Here is a 15,709-nt window from a genome sequence, read left to right as displayed (position 1 = left end):
TCTGATGAAGGTGACACTTTTTCACTGCAGTTTGAGTTTTTTCATAGGTGCTAATACTGAAGAAAATTAAATATTGGTGGTACATTGTCTTGCTTTATTAGTTTACTTCTGATTTCAAAGGTTCAGTGTCGAAACATACAGATGAAAAAGTGCTCTTCATAGCTTGTAATGGTTGTCTGCTTTAAAAGTGTTTCATTTTAATTGTAATGATTCAAACTTTCTTTCATATCTCATCAGTGAGAAAACTATTACCAATATTGATTATGATGTAAAAAGAGTTAACAAAAATCTTAAGAGAAATATGCAGTATTGAAATTAATATTTAAGAAAATGCCTCGCATATTTTCAAGAGACCATTGTCCGTAAATTGGGAACATGTATACGTGAATATATTCAGACTGCCATTCACATGTACCCATTAACAATGTTACTTCTTAGCTTCAGTCTGCAATTCAATAGTGTCCTCTGTAACAATGTGATTGCAAATTTTATGATATTTTTTAAATAGCTTTGCCTGTGGAATGACATTTTACTTCCTTTCATATATTATTGTGTGTAATCTCACACAGTACATTAGCCTAAAGACAATAATTTAAAATAAAAAGAGAGATGTTTGTTTCATAAGCTGACTGCAACCGGTATCAACCCATCAGGTGATTTCTATATAATGTCTGACTGTGTCTATGTCATGTATAGTTTGATCATAGGACGTTAAAAGCATGCTAAGTCAGTGTTTAAATAACCATAGTAAACATTGGAATGAGCTTGTACCAAATGGTAGTTGCATGCAAGTCAAATGTTCGCAAAAATTCAAGATCCTCCCTGGATGATGTTGAGCATGAATAGAAATCCCACCTCAGATCCTCATTGTACAAACTGGAAAAGCTCCCACTAGGTGCAGATGTATCTGGCAATAACACGTTCATAAAGAACTTAAAGTTGAACTGAAGTCGTGGAGAAAAAGTTAATACTAAACCCTCAGACAGCTCACAAGCTTTAGTGAAAAAGAGAGCAATGCCACAGTAAATATTATGTAGGCCAATGGATATTCTTGAATAACCCATGTAAGTGAAAATGCGCAAAAAAGAAAATCAAGAAGTGTACTGTACTGTATCAGATTGTTGAGAAGGCCTGTTCAGTCAATGTGAAACTGCTGCTGCTTGCTGAAACCATTATTGTCCACATGGAGTGGACCCTACCATGTTAGGGCACCCCTGACCTAATGATACCACTGCATCCCAAGAACGTTACACCCAGCTCCAGAGTGAAAACTATCAAGCAGCCTTGCCATATCTGTAATTAAGCGTACTGTTGCGTGTGTGTTACTCTCTCAAAATGTGTCTTCCCCTCTTTGTAACCTATTACACCATTAAGTATATCCAGGGATTGGAAAAAAAATTGCATCACTGTGAGAAATGCAAGCTTGTACATAAATGCAGGTGCTAATCAAGCCCAATGCTTGTGATGATGTGTCTGGGCACAAGTGGCACCTGTGCAGTGTCCTCAGTATGTTAGTATGTTGCAAGTGTCAGTCATCGTCAGAAGAATGTTCTGTATAGTTGAGTAAATTATGTCAGAGCTAAGTGAGTTCGAATGTGGACAAATTGTTAGTGCTTCCATAGACGTGGGAGCTAAAAGTAACATCTGCAAAGTCACAATGCAGTCGAAAGTGTGTGTTACACGATTGTGACAGATGGTCATTGCAGAGGATTGTAACACGAAGAAGAAGAAAAAGAAGAAGAAGAAGAAGAAGAAGAAGAAGAGAGAGAGTACGACAGCTGTAAAAGTACCCTCGGAACTGAGCATAAGTCCCTGCAGAACTGAATGTTCCACTAGCAGACCCCGTTAGCACCTAAACAACATCAAGGGATCTCCATAATCAGGGAATTTCAGGGCAGACTGGAATCCGGAAACTGCTCATCAGTGATGAAAATGCCCATTACTGGAAAACATGGTGGTGAAGCCATAAAACCTGGATTATGGAGCAGTAGAAGAGTTTATGTCCAAAGAGTGAAAAACATGACAGGTTGCGGTGATGGTTTGGGTAGCCATATTGTGGTATTGCATGGGCCCTGCGTTTTCTCCACAAGTTTTCATTACTGCCAAGGATTATGTGACCATTTTGGCTGATGAGGTCCATCCCATGATACAATGTTCCCACTATTTTGGAGGAAGAGCAGTATAAAATTTCCTTGAAAACCATACAGAAACTGTGTACTTGCCAATTCCGAGATGACTGGAAGCTGTTTCGAGTGCCGATGTGTTTTCCTGCATCTTATAGGCATTGTAATGTATTATGTTCTTCGTATTTCCATATTTTTGTCCACTGTCCACTGTACTAAACCAGTAATCCTTGTCGATTTTCCTACTCGTGCTCCATTTCGAAGCTCTTGCATTCATTAATCTCTCTTTGCTAAATTCTGCCCTTGACCTTATCGTGCTCAACTTATCCAGTCAGTTGATTTCATCCATCCCTAAATTCACTGAAATGTTCCATGATCTCTTCCCATGACGTATTGCATAATTACATGATGCCTCATGTGCCCACGGCCTGGACTTGTTCACTGTTAGCACTGCTACACATTCCAAACAGTCACCATCCTCACTTTCATCCTAGAGACAGAGGTAAAATAACCACTATGGGCAGAACTATGATTAATGCGCCGTAGCTGGCGAATTGCACTCGAAATCTTCCTCAATTCAAGCTCTGGACTTTAAACTATATGTAGTTCCTAATAGGAGTTGTACAGTCTCCAGTTTGGCACGAACTTCTACAGAAATTGTCACAACTATGTATAGTATAGGTCAAGAGTCAGAAGCAAAATTAAAGTGTCAGTGAAAAGAAGTAAAGTTTATTTACTTCATCAAGTGTGTCTGTTTTGTCGGGACCACCACCAGTGGGCTAATAGCTAAATGATTTGATTCCTTTTTACCAGCCAAAAGTGTAATTAATCAAAAGAATATGAATTTGGTCTATCACTTGGTAGACAGCTAAATAAGCTAAATGCTGGGCAGCCAAAAGAAAATTGTCCCAGTAATTGCACATCAAATACCAATTTTAATCTTAGACTTTCTTTCATTTGAACAGCAGTTTCACAGAACAGTTTTCTAATGATTTCTTTGTTGTTTATATTACATTATTATGAATGGCTGTAATTTTTTACAAGCAAATTTTGTTGGCGACCATGTACATGCTGTTCTAATGTTCTGGAGAGCTCTTTCATGAATCATAGTTCATCTCTCTAATCTATTTTCCTTAAAATTTTGAATGTGAGAGATGAGATATCAAATAACTTGTTGACAGCTGATTTCCTTCCCAAAACTTATCCAGTTTTCAGGCTATGACCAGTACGTCAAATCCTTGTTGTTCTGCTAATTGTCACTAATTGTATGTAACCACCTTACTACAAGTCCATTTATTGCTGAAAATGTTTGTAGTACCATGTGTAAGAGCAACACTTACCAGTAGTAGTTAATACAGGGCCTACTGAAGTAGGATTGCCAGACAAAATTTGTAACACATGGTGCATGTCTAACTTTTTGAACCTTGAAACCATATTTTTCTAAGTAGAAATAGATAATAGAAAAAGTAAATGGAAAAATGTACAGGTACTGAATGGATAGAAACATTACTCAAACCCACATATTAAGAGAAACACAAGGTGCAGGATCTACATACTCTGTGACTCACTGATTTAGTGACACATTTGTATTTAATCTGATATCTTTTTAATTTATGGTAAACATTTCTTCATCTTTTTCAATTTCAGTTCAAGAACGAAGTGTTACATCAATTCAATATGGACTCTGAAGAGAGTGAGATTGATGTCACAGAGTTGGATGACTGTCTTAAGGAGTTAGAGGCCATAGATATCTCTGATTTTGAAGTGAGTGATAATGAGCAAAATTTGGATGCCAAGGAATTAACGGCACATGATGAAGAAGTGACTGAGAAGACAGAGTGTAAGCCACTGGAAATTTCAAAGGAGACAAGTTTTCTTCAAAGTTCTGAACTGGAAATAGGTGCAGAATGCGAATTAGAAGGGCCTGCTAAAATAAATTATCCTAGCCATTGCACTGAACCTGGGGAGGAGTGTAAAATTGGGAAATCAAGTGAGTATGCAGTTCAGTTAATGTACATTTTTATGACAGCATGCAGCATCAATAATAATCTAATTTTATTTGTTCTAGCAGCATTGTTTTTTCCTATAGAGGGTGAAACTGGAGAGATAAAACAAAAAATTGAGTTCCAGACCGATCTGTCAGTTACAGAACTCCGTGAGATCCTGAAGAGTACTGTTGATAAAGGAATTCTGGAAGATAAAAACATAAGTGAGACCGTAGTGGAGCTCTCTGATACAACAGCGGTGGTGAAAGACAGTGTTAGACTTTTCCGTGAAACAAAGAAGTAAGCATTTTTATACATTTTCTGGTCTGCATAATTCAGTGCATTCTCATAAAATATTACCTATTGTGCTACGGAAGTTACTAGGAACTTCACATGAATTGTTGCTTTAGCTGCTGCATTTAATCTATCATTTCCATGATGTATCATAATACCATGGAACAAGTCACTTTAAAGATTATTTAATTAATTTTTATTGAAATATAACTGGTTGCTGGTCATTTACCGTTAGGCTCATGTAACAATAACAATTATGTAGTGTAATAACAAAAGGTGTTGACAGACTACTAAGTTAATTTTGTTGTGAATAATATGAAAAATAGTGAAATAATCATGTCTTTGCCTCTCCCTCATTTGCTTCACATAGTGCTCCTCAATCCAACAGGCCACCTTCCTCGATGTTGACCTCCACTTTAACAGCTGCCACCCATTCCACACCAAAGTCCCTTCCATACAGCCTACTCACCAATGGATGTCACATTTGTAGTGATGAACAGTCGTTCTCAAAATATGCCAGATGTCTCACAGAAGCTTTCACAGACCAAAATTACCCTTCCAACCTTGTCCAGAAATAAATCTTTCTTCAGTCACCTAACACCTCCCACACACCCACTGTCCGGCCACAAAGGAGCATTCCTCTCATGGCTCAGTCTCAGGGGACTGGAGCAACTGAATTGCATTCTCTGCCTGTGTTTTGACTACCTGTTCTGATGCCCTGAAATGACAATTATTCAGCCCACTATTCTCCACACTCCCCCCACAGTGGTATTCTGCTGCCCACCAAATTCTTGTCTGTCCCTGCTCCCAACCCCTTGCCTCATGGCTCGTTTCCCTGCAGCAGATCCAGATAAGAGATCTGTCCCATAAATGCTTCCACTACCATCTACTGAGACCTGTCACAGATATCTCCTACACCTTCAAAGGCAGATCCACCTGTCCACGTGGTTGTGCCACCTGACAAGCTGTCTACATGAATGGCCACTGCCTGGCCGTGGCTGAGAGAGAACTCGATGACCAAGTTGCTGAACCGTCTGCTCAGCATGATGTACTTCACTTTAATGGCTGCTTCACAGCCCACGCTCTCTGTATTCTTCCTATACAACACCAAATTTTCTGAATTGCATGAGTGAAACTCTCCCTACAACATATCATTTGCCCCTGTAATTCCCCTGGCTTAAACCTTTGGAAGTCTACATCTCCATCCATACTCCGTAAGCCACCTGACGGTGTGTGTCTACCCTATACGTCTCTCCTACACACACACACACACACACACACACACACACACACACACACACACACGCACGCGCGCGCACAGCCTCCCGATGTTGCACTTAGCAGTCCTACCCTGTTCTCACCATGTCCGTGCGTGCTCCAATAGGTAGCACTAGCATTTTTGTCCACCACTACTGTACTACCCATCCTCCCCACTTAAGTGTGCACCTCAGTGCCCAGAGACTGTGTGTGTGTGTGTGTGTGTGTGTGTGTGTGTGTGTGTGTGTTTTTCTACTTCAGAAGAAGCACTTTGTCTGGAAGCTTAAACATTTTAGCACTGTTTTCCATTGTGCATGTCTGAGACTCAACACCTCCTACTTGTGGTGAGTAGCAGTCTATCCTTTTCAGATTATTATTTATTAATGTAAAGTAGAACATGCTCTCAGAATTGATTTTTTCACTTTTCTATAACTTCTTGTGTGTATGCCTATATATATATATATATATATATATATATATATATATATATATATATATATATATATTTTTATTGTACTTACGTACAGGGAGAAACTGTCAAAAATGCTTAAAACATAGTAAATTACATTATTTTGTTGAGAAATACCATTATTTACTTATTTATTTTGCAAAAAAGTGATCTCAACAGAGTGATCTTTGTAAATTTGATTAAGTGAGATTCCATTTTTTTGTAATTCCCTCAAAAAGGGAATTATATTCCAACACTAGACAGTCTCAGTTGTAGCACAGATATCCTCTTCATTCAGTGAAATTTTTTCCCTCCAAGCATTTTTTTAAGGTTAGGACATCCTACCACATGAGACCAAATTTGTGGGAACTGTAGAAGCAAAGTCGCACTCTTTAATCATTACAACAGTCAATATGTGAGCGGATGTATCATATGTGTGCAAGAATATTTTACATTGCACCAATTTTGACTGCCTCTGCTTCCTATCAATATGCTACCAGCTCACTGACTCATGTACTAATGAACAGTCACTATATCTTAGTTTTCGAAGTGGTAATAATGATACAATACAGGTAGAAAAAGTGCTAATCATTTTTCCCAATGGGAAAACGATTTTCACTATTTTTGTTTCACTTCCACGTTTTTCCAGGTTACTATTTTGAGGTCTATATTTGTAGTTTTCTGTGGAATGTATGCTGGATCCACACTTCATTTACACTTATAATGTTTCCAAATGTTTTGGTTTCCATATACCATTTTAAAATGTGCACCCTCAAGTATTTTTTTCTAGTATCTATAGTCTAGAAATATGATATACATCTTTCACACAGCTTCTTCATATGCAAAAATTTATTCATGAAATTAAATATGTGACAGATGTTTACCAACTCAACAGTCTCTCAGTTCTTAGTGTCACATATTATTGTCAAGATACCGTTTATTTATTGATCACTTGTCAGAATAAACTTTGATTCATCATATGGAACAAATCCTTCTAGGACAGGAAAAATAGCATTGTATTGGCATCTCCTTATATACCAATGTCATTGTAAGATTTACCTGTTCTCATGGATATCACATAGTGTTAATGTGCCACAGACCAAAAACTCTTTCCAGTTACCTAGTGAGTGATTGCCATGCATATTTTATCCCATTGGTTTGGATAGACAATAACAGTAATGTACCCTTTCCTGAATCATAATGATACCTTAAATCAAGATATTTATCCCAGCTATCAGTCATCTAGTAGACATGTTCACTGCATAAGGCAAGTTGCTTTCGCTGATGAGGTATCAAAGATAATGTGCAATTTGTCAACAGTGAAGTATCCTGCACACATGAATTTGTACCTTTTACCAGGATCTGTCGATAACTTTACCACTGCTGTGCTGGAAGTTAGTGCTGTACAGTTATTCATATGTTGGTAATAGAGAGTTTTTTGGTGTTCCCCTAGTGCAGCCATCAATGGGGCTGAAGTATTGTGCAATGTATCCCTAATTGAAATGTTATCAAATTCTTTCATTCCCCATTTCCACTTAAATGCTCTTAACTTACCAACTGACTTATTCTATCAGTGTGCATACAGACGCTTGTCACAATTCTTCATTGACATTGATTCAACACATTTATGAGCTCAGCTTTAACTCATTGTTATAGGAAGGTATACAAAATAGTAAGCAGATACTTTAAAGCAAAAAATAGATAAGTTTCTGTTCCTCTTCCCACCTCGTGTTTCTTTTCTCAAATACTCATTTTAGTTTGTCGCATTTCTTCTTGCTTGCATATCCACAAAACTCTTTCCTCCTATAACTACTACTTCTGAATTGAATATGTCTGAGCATCATCCTGTTCTGTATTCATAAGGGCAAAGATCTCTCCTCAGCATTGGTGTGTTTTATTGGTCAGTTTTCATTTATATAAAAATTTTGTGACAATTACCAAATAATTACCCCAGTGTGCTAAAGTGACATATGAAGACAATGAAACAGCTTGCTTGGGTACCTAAGTAGCACTGTCACTATCACAATTTTTTAAAATTTTCTGTAATTCCAACATTGCTTTGGCATTAAGAACCAGCAAGTATATTTCATTATTTATTATTTCCTTGCACAGTCGCACACCCATCCCTTACTGTTGACTAGTTTCGAACGAGTCCATTTTTTAACCATATCCTACATCCAAAACTACACCATTAGTGAAAAATATAAATACAAATGTTAAAATATATAAAAGTTCTTGAACCTCCTGCACATATAAAACTGAGAGGTTCATGACAACAGCTGTGACATAGCTGCATCTCTTTTATCGTGTGATTGTAAAATATTTGCAGCATAATACATAAAAGTTTTCTTCTGTTGTTACAATATACATTCAAACTGTGTGTTGCTGGCACATTTGACTTCCATAAACAAGGTCATTTTAGCAAATGTGGTTGAGTGTACTTGACAGGCATTTTGTTATAATAAAGGGAAATGAGTAGCATCTGCACACTCTGTACATGACTTTTAACCAACAGCACCATACTTTAAATGCTCTCTAGAAAAGAAGACAGGTAAGAAGAATAATTTCTTGGACTTGATAATAGCAAGGGCAGAAAAAAATTGAAATATGTTTTATTGTAAACCAACACATTGGATGCAACAATTAGTGAGAACTTCAACTATCTGCCACAGCATAAAAGGTCATATTTTTTTGCTGCAGAGGCTTGACTACAGAAGCTCACCTTTGATGAAGCAGAAATACAATGAGAGCTATGTATTCTGAAACAAGTGCCAACAGCATATTGTTTTAAGAGAGGTGTAATCACAAAGGCTCAAAAAATACAGACACAACAAGGATCCACACATCGATAAAAAGTTTATTATGCTGAAGTATTATGACCATATTACTGAAAAGTTTGTGCTCACTTTCCCTAAGTAGTACAAGTAGTGTTTTGGACAGCAGACCAATGGAGATTTAGGCTTAGAAATAAAACTGAAACAAAGAATAGAAACTATGGTGCATCTGGTATGTGCAGATTACAGTGTGGAACCTTCAGTATGTAATATTGGAAATACTATGAAAATACTACACATAGCACCTAAGGGGATCAAATAGGATGCACAAGAGGAATAGGAGATATATAAATGGAATGTAAAGGAGTTGTGGAAATTAACGAATGAGCAATCTACATTTAAGTACCTGGTGTTTTTTGAAGCAATATGATTAGTACTGCAGTAAGCTGACAATTATAGTGCAATGACCTAGCGATCTACAGGCTGAAAGTATTTTTGGCAGCACTTGCAGCTGTTGTCAGTACAGTATGAAGTTCTTAGTATTTTAACCAAATATATAATGTTTTTATGAAATTTGGAATGATTTAGGTGGTTTCAAAATAAAATTGTAAATTTTGCTGTTGCAGCAGCACCTGTTGCTGTCACCGGTACAATAGTGTTTTGGACACAGTTTTAATCTTTAGTCAAATATGTAATATTGCAACCACTTTTTATAAAGATCTGAGTAATTTTGAAATTTTTAAAAAAAGTTAGATTTTTAATGTTTTTATGCAAATGTAATTGCGAAATCAGGAGCCACACACACTGAGATGTGCTGTTTGAAATAAGCGGAGACATGCGGGTGATGACAGCGTGCACAAACACATTTTGAACACTGGCGGTGCCTTCCAAATACACTCAACCACATTTGCTAAGTTGAACTTGTGTGTGGAAGTCATTTGTGCCAAGCACAGACATTTCATATGTATATTGTAAGAAGTTGTCAAAACTTTGTATATAAAACTGGATTATTATACAGTCACATGATGAAGACACAGCTTTGTCATGACCATTGTTATGAACTTCTGTGATCTCTATACACAGAGTGCATGAAAACTTCCATGTAATTCAATGTTTCATATTTTTCATTAAGGATGTCCGTTTTGACATAGTAAATGGTTCGAAAATGAATGGACTCTTTCGAAACTAGTCACTATTAAGGAATATACAGGCTGTCTCACGTAACTCTGCCACCTCAAATATCACTGGAACAACAATAGATATTCAAAAACGGTTTTCACAAGCATGAATGTAAAGCAGGGGCTCTGGAAACAAAATGCTGTGCGAAATTTAAAATGTAAGCAAATACTATTTTCAACACAAACTTGTGTATTTTTAAATGGACACCCCCTATTATTTTGTGTGCAGTCAATAGCATGAAAAATCATGAACATAATGGTGTTGGTTGCATTGCAATACGTCAATTACATCCTGAGAAATTGCGAAGTGAAGTTGACGCTTGAAATAAATGACGCGCACAGCTAGTGCACGTCCTGAGACTCAAGCATGCATCTCATGCCGCCTGTGTCGGGCTTGCACAATCCACAAAAATAAACAAGTAACATGTCCAATGCAAAGTTAACATTTTTCAAATTGTAAATGTATGTTTATTCTAGCGAAATGAAAACTAGAGCTACAATTAGAGATAACACATTTGAATTCACTTTGCTAAACATGTTTACTAGTGTCCTGTCACCCGCAGGAACTATATTGTTGTTCCTTACATCCAACATAGAAAATACACCCACATCTTGACCAGTGAAACTGTGTCATGTCAACATTTGTTCGAAGTGCCCCTTTGTTCACATCAATACGCGTTTAGAGATGGGTAACGAGAGTGTTTTACACAGATTGTAGAGTTTCTACAGATATTACCACACACACTGCAGTAATACGATGTTGCATACCTTAAAGTGTCATTGGGGGTTCTTGATACACACTATCTCTCACTGTGCCTCAGAGAAAGAAGTCTAATGGCGTCAAGTCGTGAGACAGTGCTGGCCATCGCACAGTACCTCCCAGCCCCATCCACCTATTTGGAAATGTCACATCTAGAACGTCTCTGGCAACTTTTGCATTGTGTGTGGGACATCCATTATGTTGGGACCACATTGATAGAAGAGTTTCCAATCGTAGATCCTCCATGAGGAATGCTAGTGTGTGTTGAAGAAATGATACATATCGCTGTCCATTCAACGTTCTATGGAAAAAAATATGGACCTGCAGTACAGTTAGCAATGATACCGCACCAAACATTGACACTCCACTGTCGTTGATGACCAACTTGGCGAATCCAGTGGGGATTTTGCTTGGACCAGTAGTGCATGTTCTGCACATTCTCATTACCATGATTTGTAAATGAAGCCTCATCCGTAAACAACGTATTGCTTAGGAATACTGGATTACCTTGCAACTGCTGAAGTGCAAAATGACAGAATGCAATGCGCGATTCAAAGTTATTCCTTTACAGTTCTTGGTGCAGCGTGATATGGATCAGATGAAACCGATGCAGATGCAAGATTCTGAACACTACTGTGACTTATTCCTAGACCTTGTGCAATTTCTTGTACACCCGCTTGAGGATTCTGTACTACAGCAGCCAGAACAGCAATTTCATTTCCATTGCCAGTCGCTGGTGTTGTACGTCAACGTTTTGTGGGAGCCCAACTTCCTGTTTCTGTGAGTGTCTTGCAGATGTTGCCAGTGGTTCAACATGATGGACAACGCTGATCTGGGTAGCGTTCAGCATACAGTGTCACAGCTGCATTGCATTTCTGTGACATTCACCATAAATTAAAATAATACCTAGTTTTTCTTCATTACTGAAGGCTGGCATATCGACTAGATGACAGCAAATGTAACATGCCACAAGAAAAACAGGTATGTCAGGAACTGTGACGCCATTGCTATCCTTTACAAGCCACATATTTCAGAACTTATGAGGTTTATAAATGGGAAACAAAGTGTGTTACCACTAATTGTACCTCTAGTTGTCATTTTGCAACAATAAACATTATGTGCAGGACATTTCGTCATTCTGATATCGCATTGACACATTATAAGAGGTGGACCATTTCATGTAAGTGGCTAAACTATCCCCCTGTAGGTGTGCCATCAATGAAATATGCGCCAATGTGTTGTCATACAATACCACACCATACATTAATGCTCCACTGACATAGTGTGTCAATCACATCACGATTACTGGCAGCGTGAGGTGCGTGCTTGAGTCACAGGATGTGCGCTAGCTGTGCCTTCATTTATTTCAAGTGTCAACTTCGCTTCGCAATTTCTCGGGATGTAATCGACGTATTGGGATGCAACCAATGCCATTATTTTTGTGATTTTTCATGTTACTGATTGCATACAAAATAATAGGGGGTGTTCATTTAAAAATACAGAAGTTTGTGTTGAAAATAGTAGTTATTTCCGTTTTAAAATTTCGCATAGTATTTGGTTTCCTAAGCTCCTGCCGTACGTTCATGCTGGTGAAAACCGTTTTTGTTGTTCCAGAGATATTTGAGGTGTCAGAGTTTGGCAAGACACCCTGTATATGCAACTGGGACAGGACACTAAATGAATAATATCTTAATTTTGCTTCACCATTCTTCTCCCATCTTCTCAAACTGCATTAAGTGCAGTGAACAACTTACACATGTTGTTCCTTATTCCAGTTGCTCATGCGAGATAAATTGATTCTAGTGTTACTATGGTTCATGGATCGCTTCACTTGTAACTACCCACCAGTTTGCTGTGTTTATGATGTAAATGTTTCTGTTTATCATCATTGCAATTGATAACCTGCTTCCATAGTTGAGAGGTCACAAGCACTTTAGGCCAGTAGGGGAGGAGGAGAGGCAGCCATGGAAATCACCAATCACTGGACTTTGCGTCACTGTCTTGGGTTGTTACAAAACTCTCTACATGGTGTCATGGATAGAGGGCAAATGCGGCTTTAAGTGATTAGTCTATGGTATGGGGGCATTAGATTAATGTTCATCCTAATGCTTAACAAGAGTAGTTAATTTGCCATGTGTGTACGCATCTACTTTCTGTTCTTACCATATCTTAGTCCCCTACATGAAATAGTTAGGTTTAAGACGGCTGAAAAGAAAACTACCCAGATGATGTCGACTAGAAGGGTTTGCCCCAAGCTATGAACTATAGAAATGAATTTTAACTGTTTGTTTCATATGATTACATAGCAAACTCTAGTTTACTGATTGATCTACTTTAACAGACAATTAGATAATGTGGTATCTGCTTGAAGAGTTGGTGTTGTCAGACTTATTTAACTTGGGTCATGTTTTTCCAGGGTGGATGAATCAACTGTTTATTTTGTGAATTAGTCAACTACAGTTCCCAAGTTATTGTTTTATTCGTTACTCAGATAAGTGTTTGATTTTAACTTTTTATGACTAAATCAAAAATTTGGTGAACTTTAAGCTGAGTATGAGAAACTGGAGCATAACATAAGATTTTTTAACAATCAATTTGTGCTCTCAATGTTTGTGTGTTAAATATGTTAATCACATTTATCTCATGACATAACAGTTAGGGCACACTGTTGAGTACTCAGAAAGATGATCAATCAAATTTGTCAATTCGTGCAAACCCAATTTTACAGATTCGCTCAGATTCTCCAGCCACAACCCATGTGCCTTAAGCCAGAAACCACAGTAACCAGCCATAACACAGTTTCATATATCAGTGCTTTGGAGCATCATTAACAGCTGAATTACCTAGTATGTGTAAAAGCTTCTCTGGGTCCAAACAGGCACACCTACTATTATCAAAAGATGGAAACTCCAGGTTGGAATATCAGCAGTATATGGGATAAATAGATTGCTACCCACCAGAAAGATAACATGTTGAGTTGCAGACAGGCACAAGAAAAAGATTGTTATGATTTAGCTTTTGGCCAAAGCCTTGTTCAGAAAATAAAACACACACACACACACACACACACACACACACATTCATTCACAGAAGCAAGCACACATGACTGCCATCTCCTGCAACTCGGATCAGAACACAACTGTCACGTTGAATTAAAGCATCTATTTTGGAGGGGGTGGTGAAGGGGACGGGTGGGGGAAAGAAAAGCACTATCTGGCAGAACATGGAGGGACTAGATGGAAACAAGGAGACTCCAAGGTGCAGTGTTGGGAATCTGCAGGGCAGGGAAGGAGGAGGAGAGGGGCAGAGGAGATGAGCAGGAAAGGGAAAATGCAGGATGGGCAGATACTGTTGGGTAGAGGGTACGAGGACAGTGGGATACCATAGATAGAGGCTGGAATAATTTCAGGAGTGGAGAATGTGTTGTTATTACAACTCACATCTGCACAGTTCAGAAAAGCTGATGGTGGAGAGGAGGACCCAAATGGCTTGGGTTGTGAAGCAGCCATTGAAATCAAGCACGTTATGCTCAACTGCGTGTTGTGCCACAATGTGGTCAACAATCCTCATGGCCACAGCGTGGTGGTGGCAGTCATCCATATGGACAAGTGGAATACAAAAAGCTGTCCAATGATGGCAGTAGAACTTTTGTTGTGCCTGTCTGCAACTCAGCAAGTCGTCTTTATGGTGAATAGCATTTGTCCTTTTCATATGTTGTTGACACACATGCACAAAGCTTTTTTAATTTTATTTCCATTATATGAGATCTGTATAGAAAGAAATAATATCTTTTGTTAGTAATTTTACAATGTATGCTCTAGGAATTTTAACAATAAACTTTTTAGAGATTCTTTCAATGAGCCTGTCTTGCTGCTATCTTCAGCACAAAAATGCTTGTGTGTCATTTGACTTAAATCACTCCTGCAGACATCTCTGTATGTTTACTGGTTTTGGCAAGTTGATTAATTGTCAGTTGATGTCAGAGCAATCAGTTAGCAGCAGATCTTCAACCAGATTACTCAGATTTAGAATTTTCTATCCTTTATTTACAATCCGAACTATAAGTGACACTTCAGTCTTTAGTTCCCTAAGCTGCATTGTATCGCTGAAGTTAAAATTAGATGACTGTGTAGACCTCTCCGTGTTTTACAGGTGATGAGGCTTTTGGACAAGAGCAGGAAAATATAACCATTTTATTGTAGAAAACATCTCATAATTTTACATGTTTGGAAATAATACTTGTGGTAATAAACATGTTAACTGTTTTTGTCATAGAGAAGAAACCAAACAACTGGCATCCAAATTGATGCAGCATATAAGTCACCTGGAACCAATTTCATTACCAGAAATCACATTAACTCCAAAATGTTCACCAAAATTGGAAGAAACTCCCAAGAAACATTATCAGAAAGACAAAGAGGAAGATGATAGCTGTGGACTTGATGATACTGCAATTAAGGTTAGTTAATGTTTTATGAAAATTCTTTCTTTTTTTCAGTCTGAGTCAAATGTTTGCCAAAATAATCCACTTACTTTTTTAGTGAGCACTCACACAGAAACTATTGAGAAGATACAGTAGAGTCTCAATATTTAAGAGTTTCCCATAATTCTGAGCCTAGTTAGGGGGTTGGGGGAATGTCTACTGTACAGTGTATCAATCCTTGATCTGTTTCCCCACCCACTCATAGCACACCACCTGTCAAACCAATCACTCACCTTAGTTGTGTTTGTGGCAGTGACACCAAGCATAGGCTGCTCCTAGTTGTTAATCGTTTACAAAAGCACTCTTTTTAGGGTGTTTCAGCTTCTTGTTGTCGGCACAGTATAGTGTTGGATTTCGTTTACTTTTTTAACTGCTTTTACTTATACGCCTTTTAAAAATGAATGCTG

General features: G+C 37.9%; 1 protein-coding gene across 1 annotated transcript in view; it reads left to right on the top strand.

Moving 5' to 3' along the window:
* LOC126254107 (uncharacterized) overlaps positions 1 to 15,709 on the top strand; it is a 285,482-nt gene that overhangs the window by 125,924 nt on the left and 143,849 nt on the right. The window contains exons 2-4 of the mRNA XM_049955283.1: positions 3,771 to 4,113; positions 4,192 to 4,408; positions 15,095 to 15,278. Of these exons, the coding sequence (XP_049811240.1) occupies positions 3,801 to 4,113; positions 4,192 to 4,408; positions 15,095 to 15,278 (714 nt within the window). The 5' untranslated portion in view covers positions 3,771 to 3,800. The remainder of the gene's footprint in view (positions 1 to 3,770; positions 4,114 to 4,191; positions 4,409 to 15,094; positions 15,279 to 15,709) is intronic.

Source organism: Schistocerca nitens, chromosome 1, assembly GCF_023898315.1.
Source record: "Schistocerca nitens isolate TAMUIC-IGC-003100 chromosome 1, iqSchNite1.1, whole genome shotgun sequence".
NCBI lineage: Eukaryota > Metazoa > Arthropoda > Insecta > Orthoptera > Acrididae > Schistocerca > Schistocerca nitens.
Note: the sequence above shows the minus strand (reverse complement) of the source record. Positions and strands in the feature narration are given on the sequence as shown.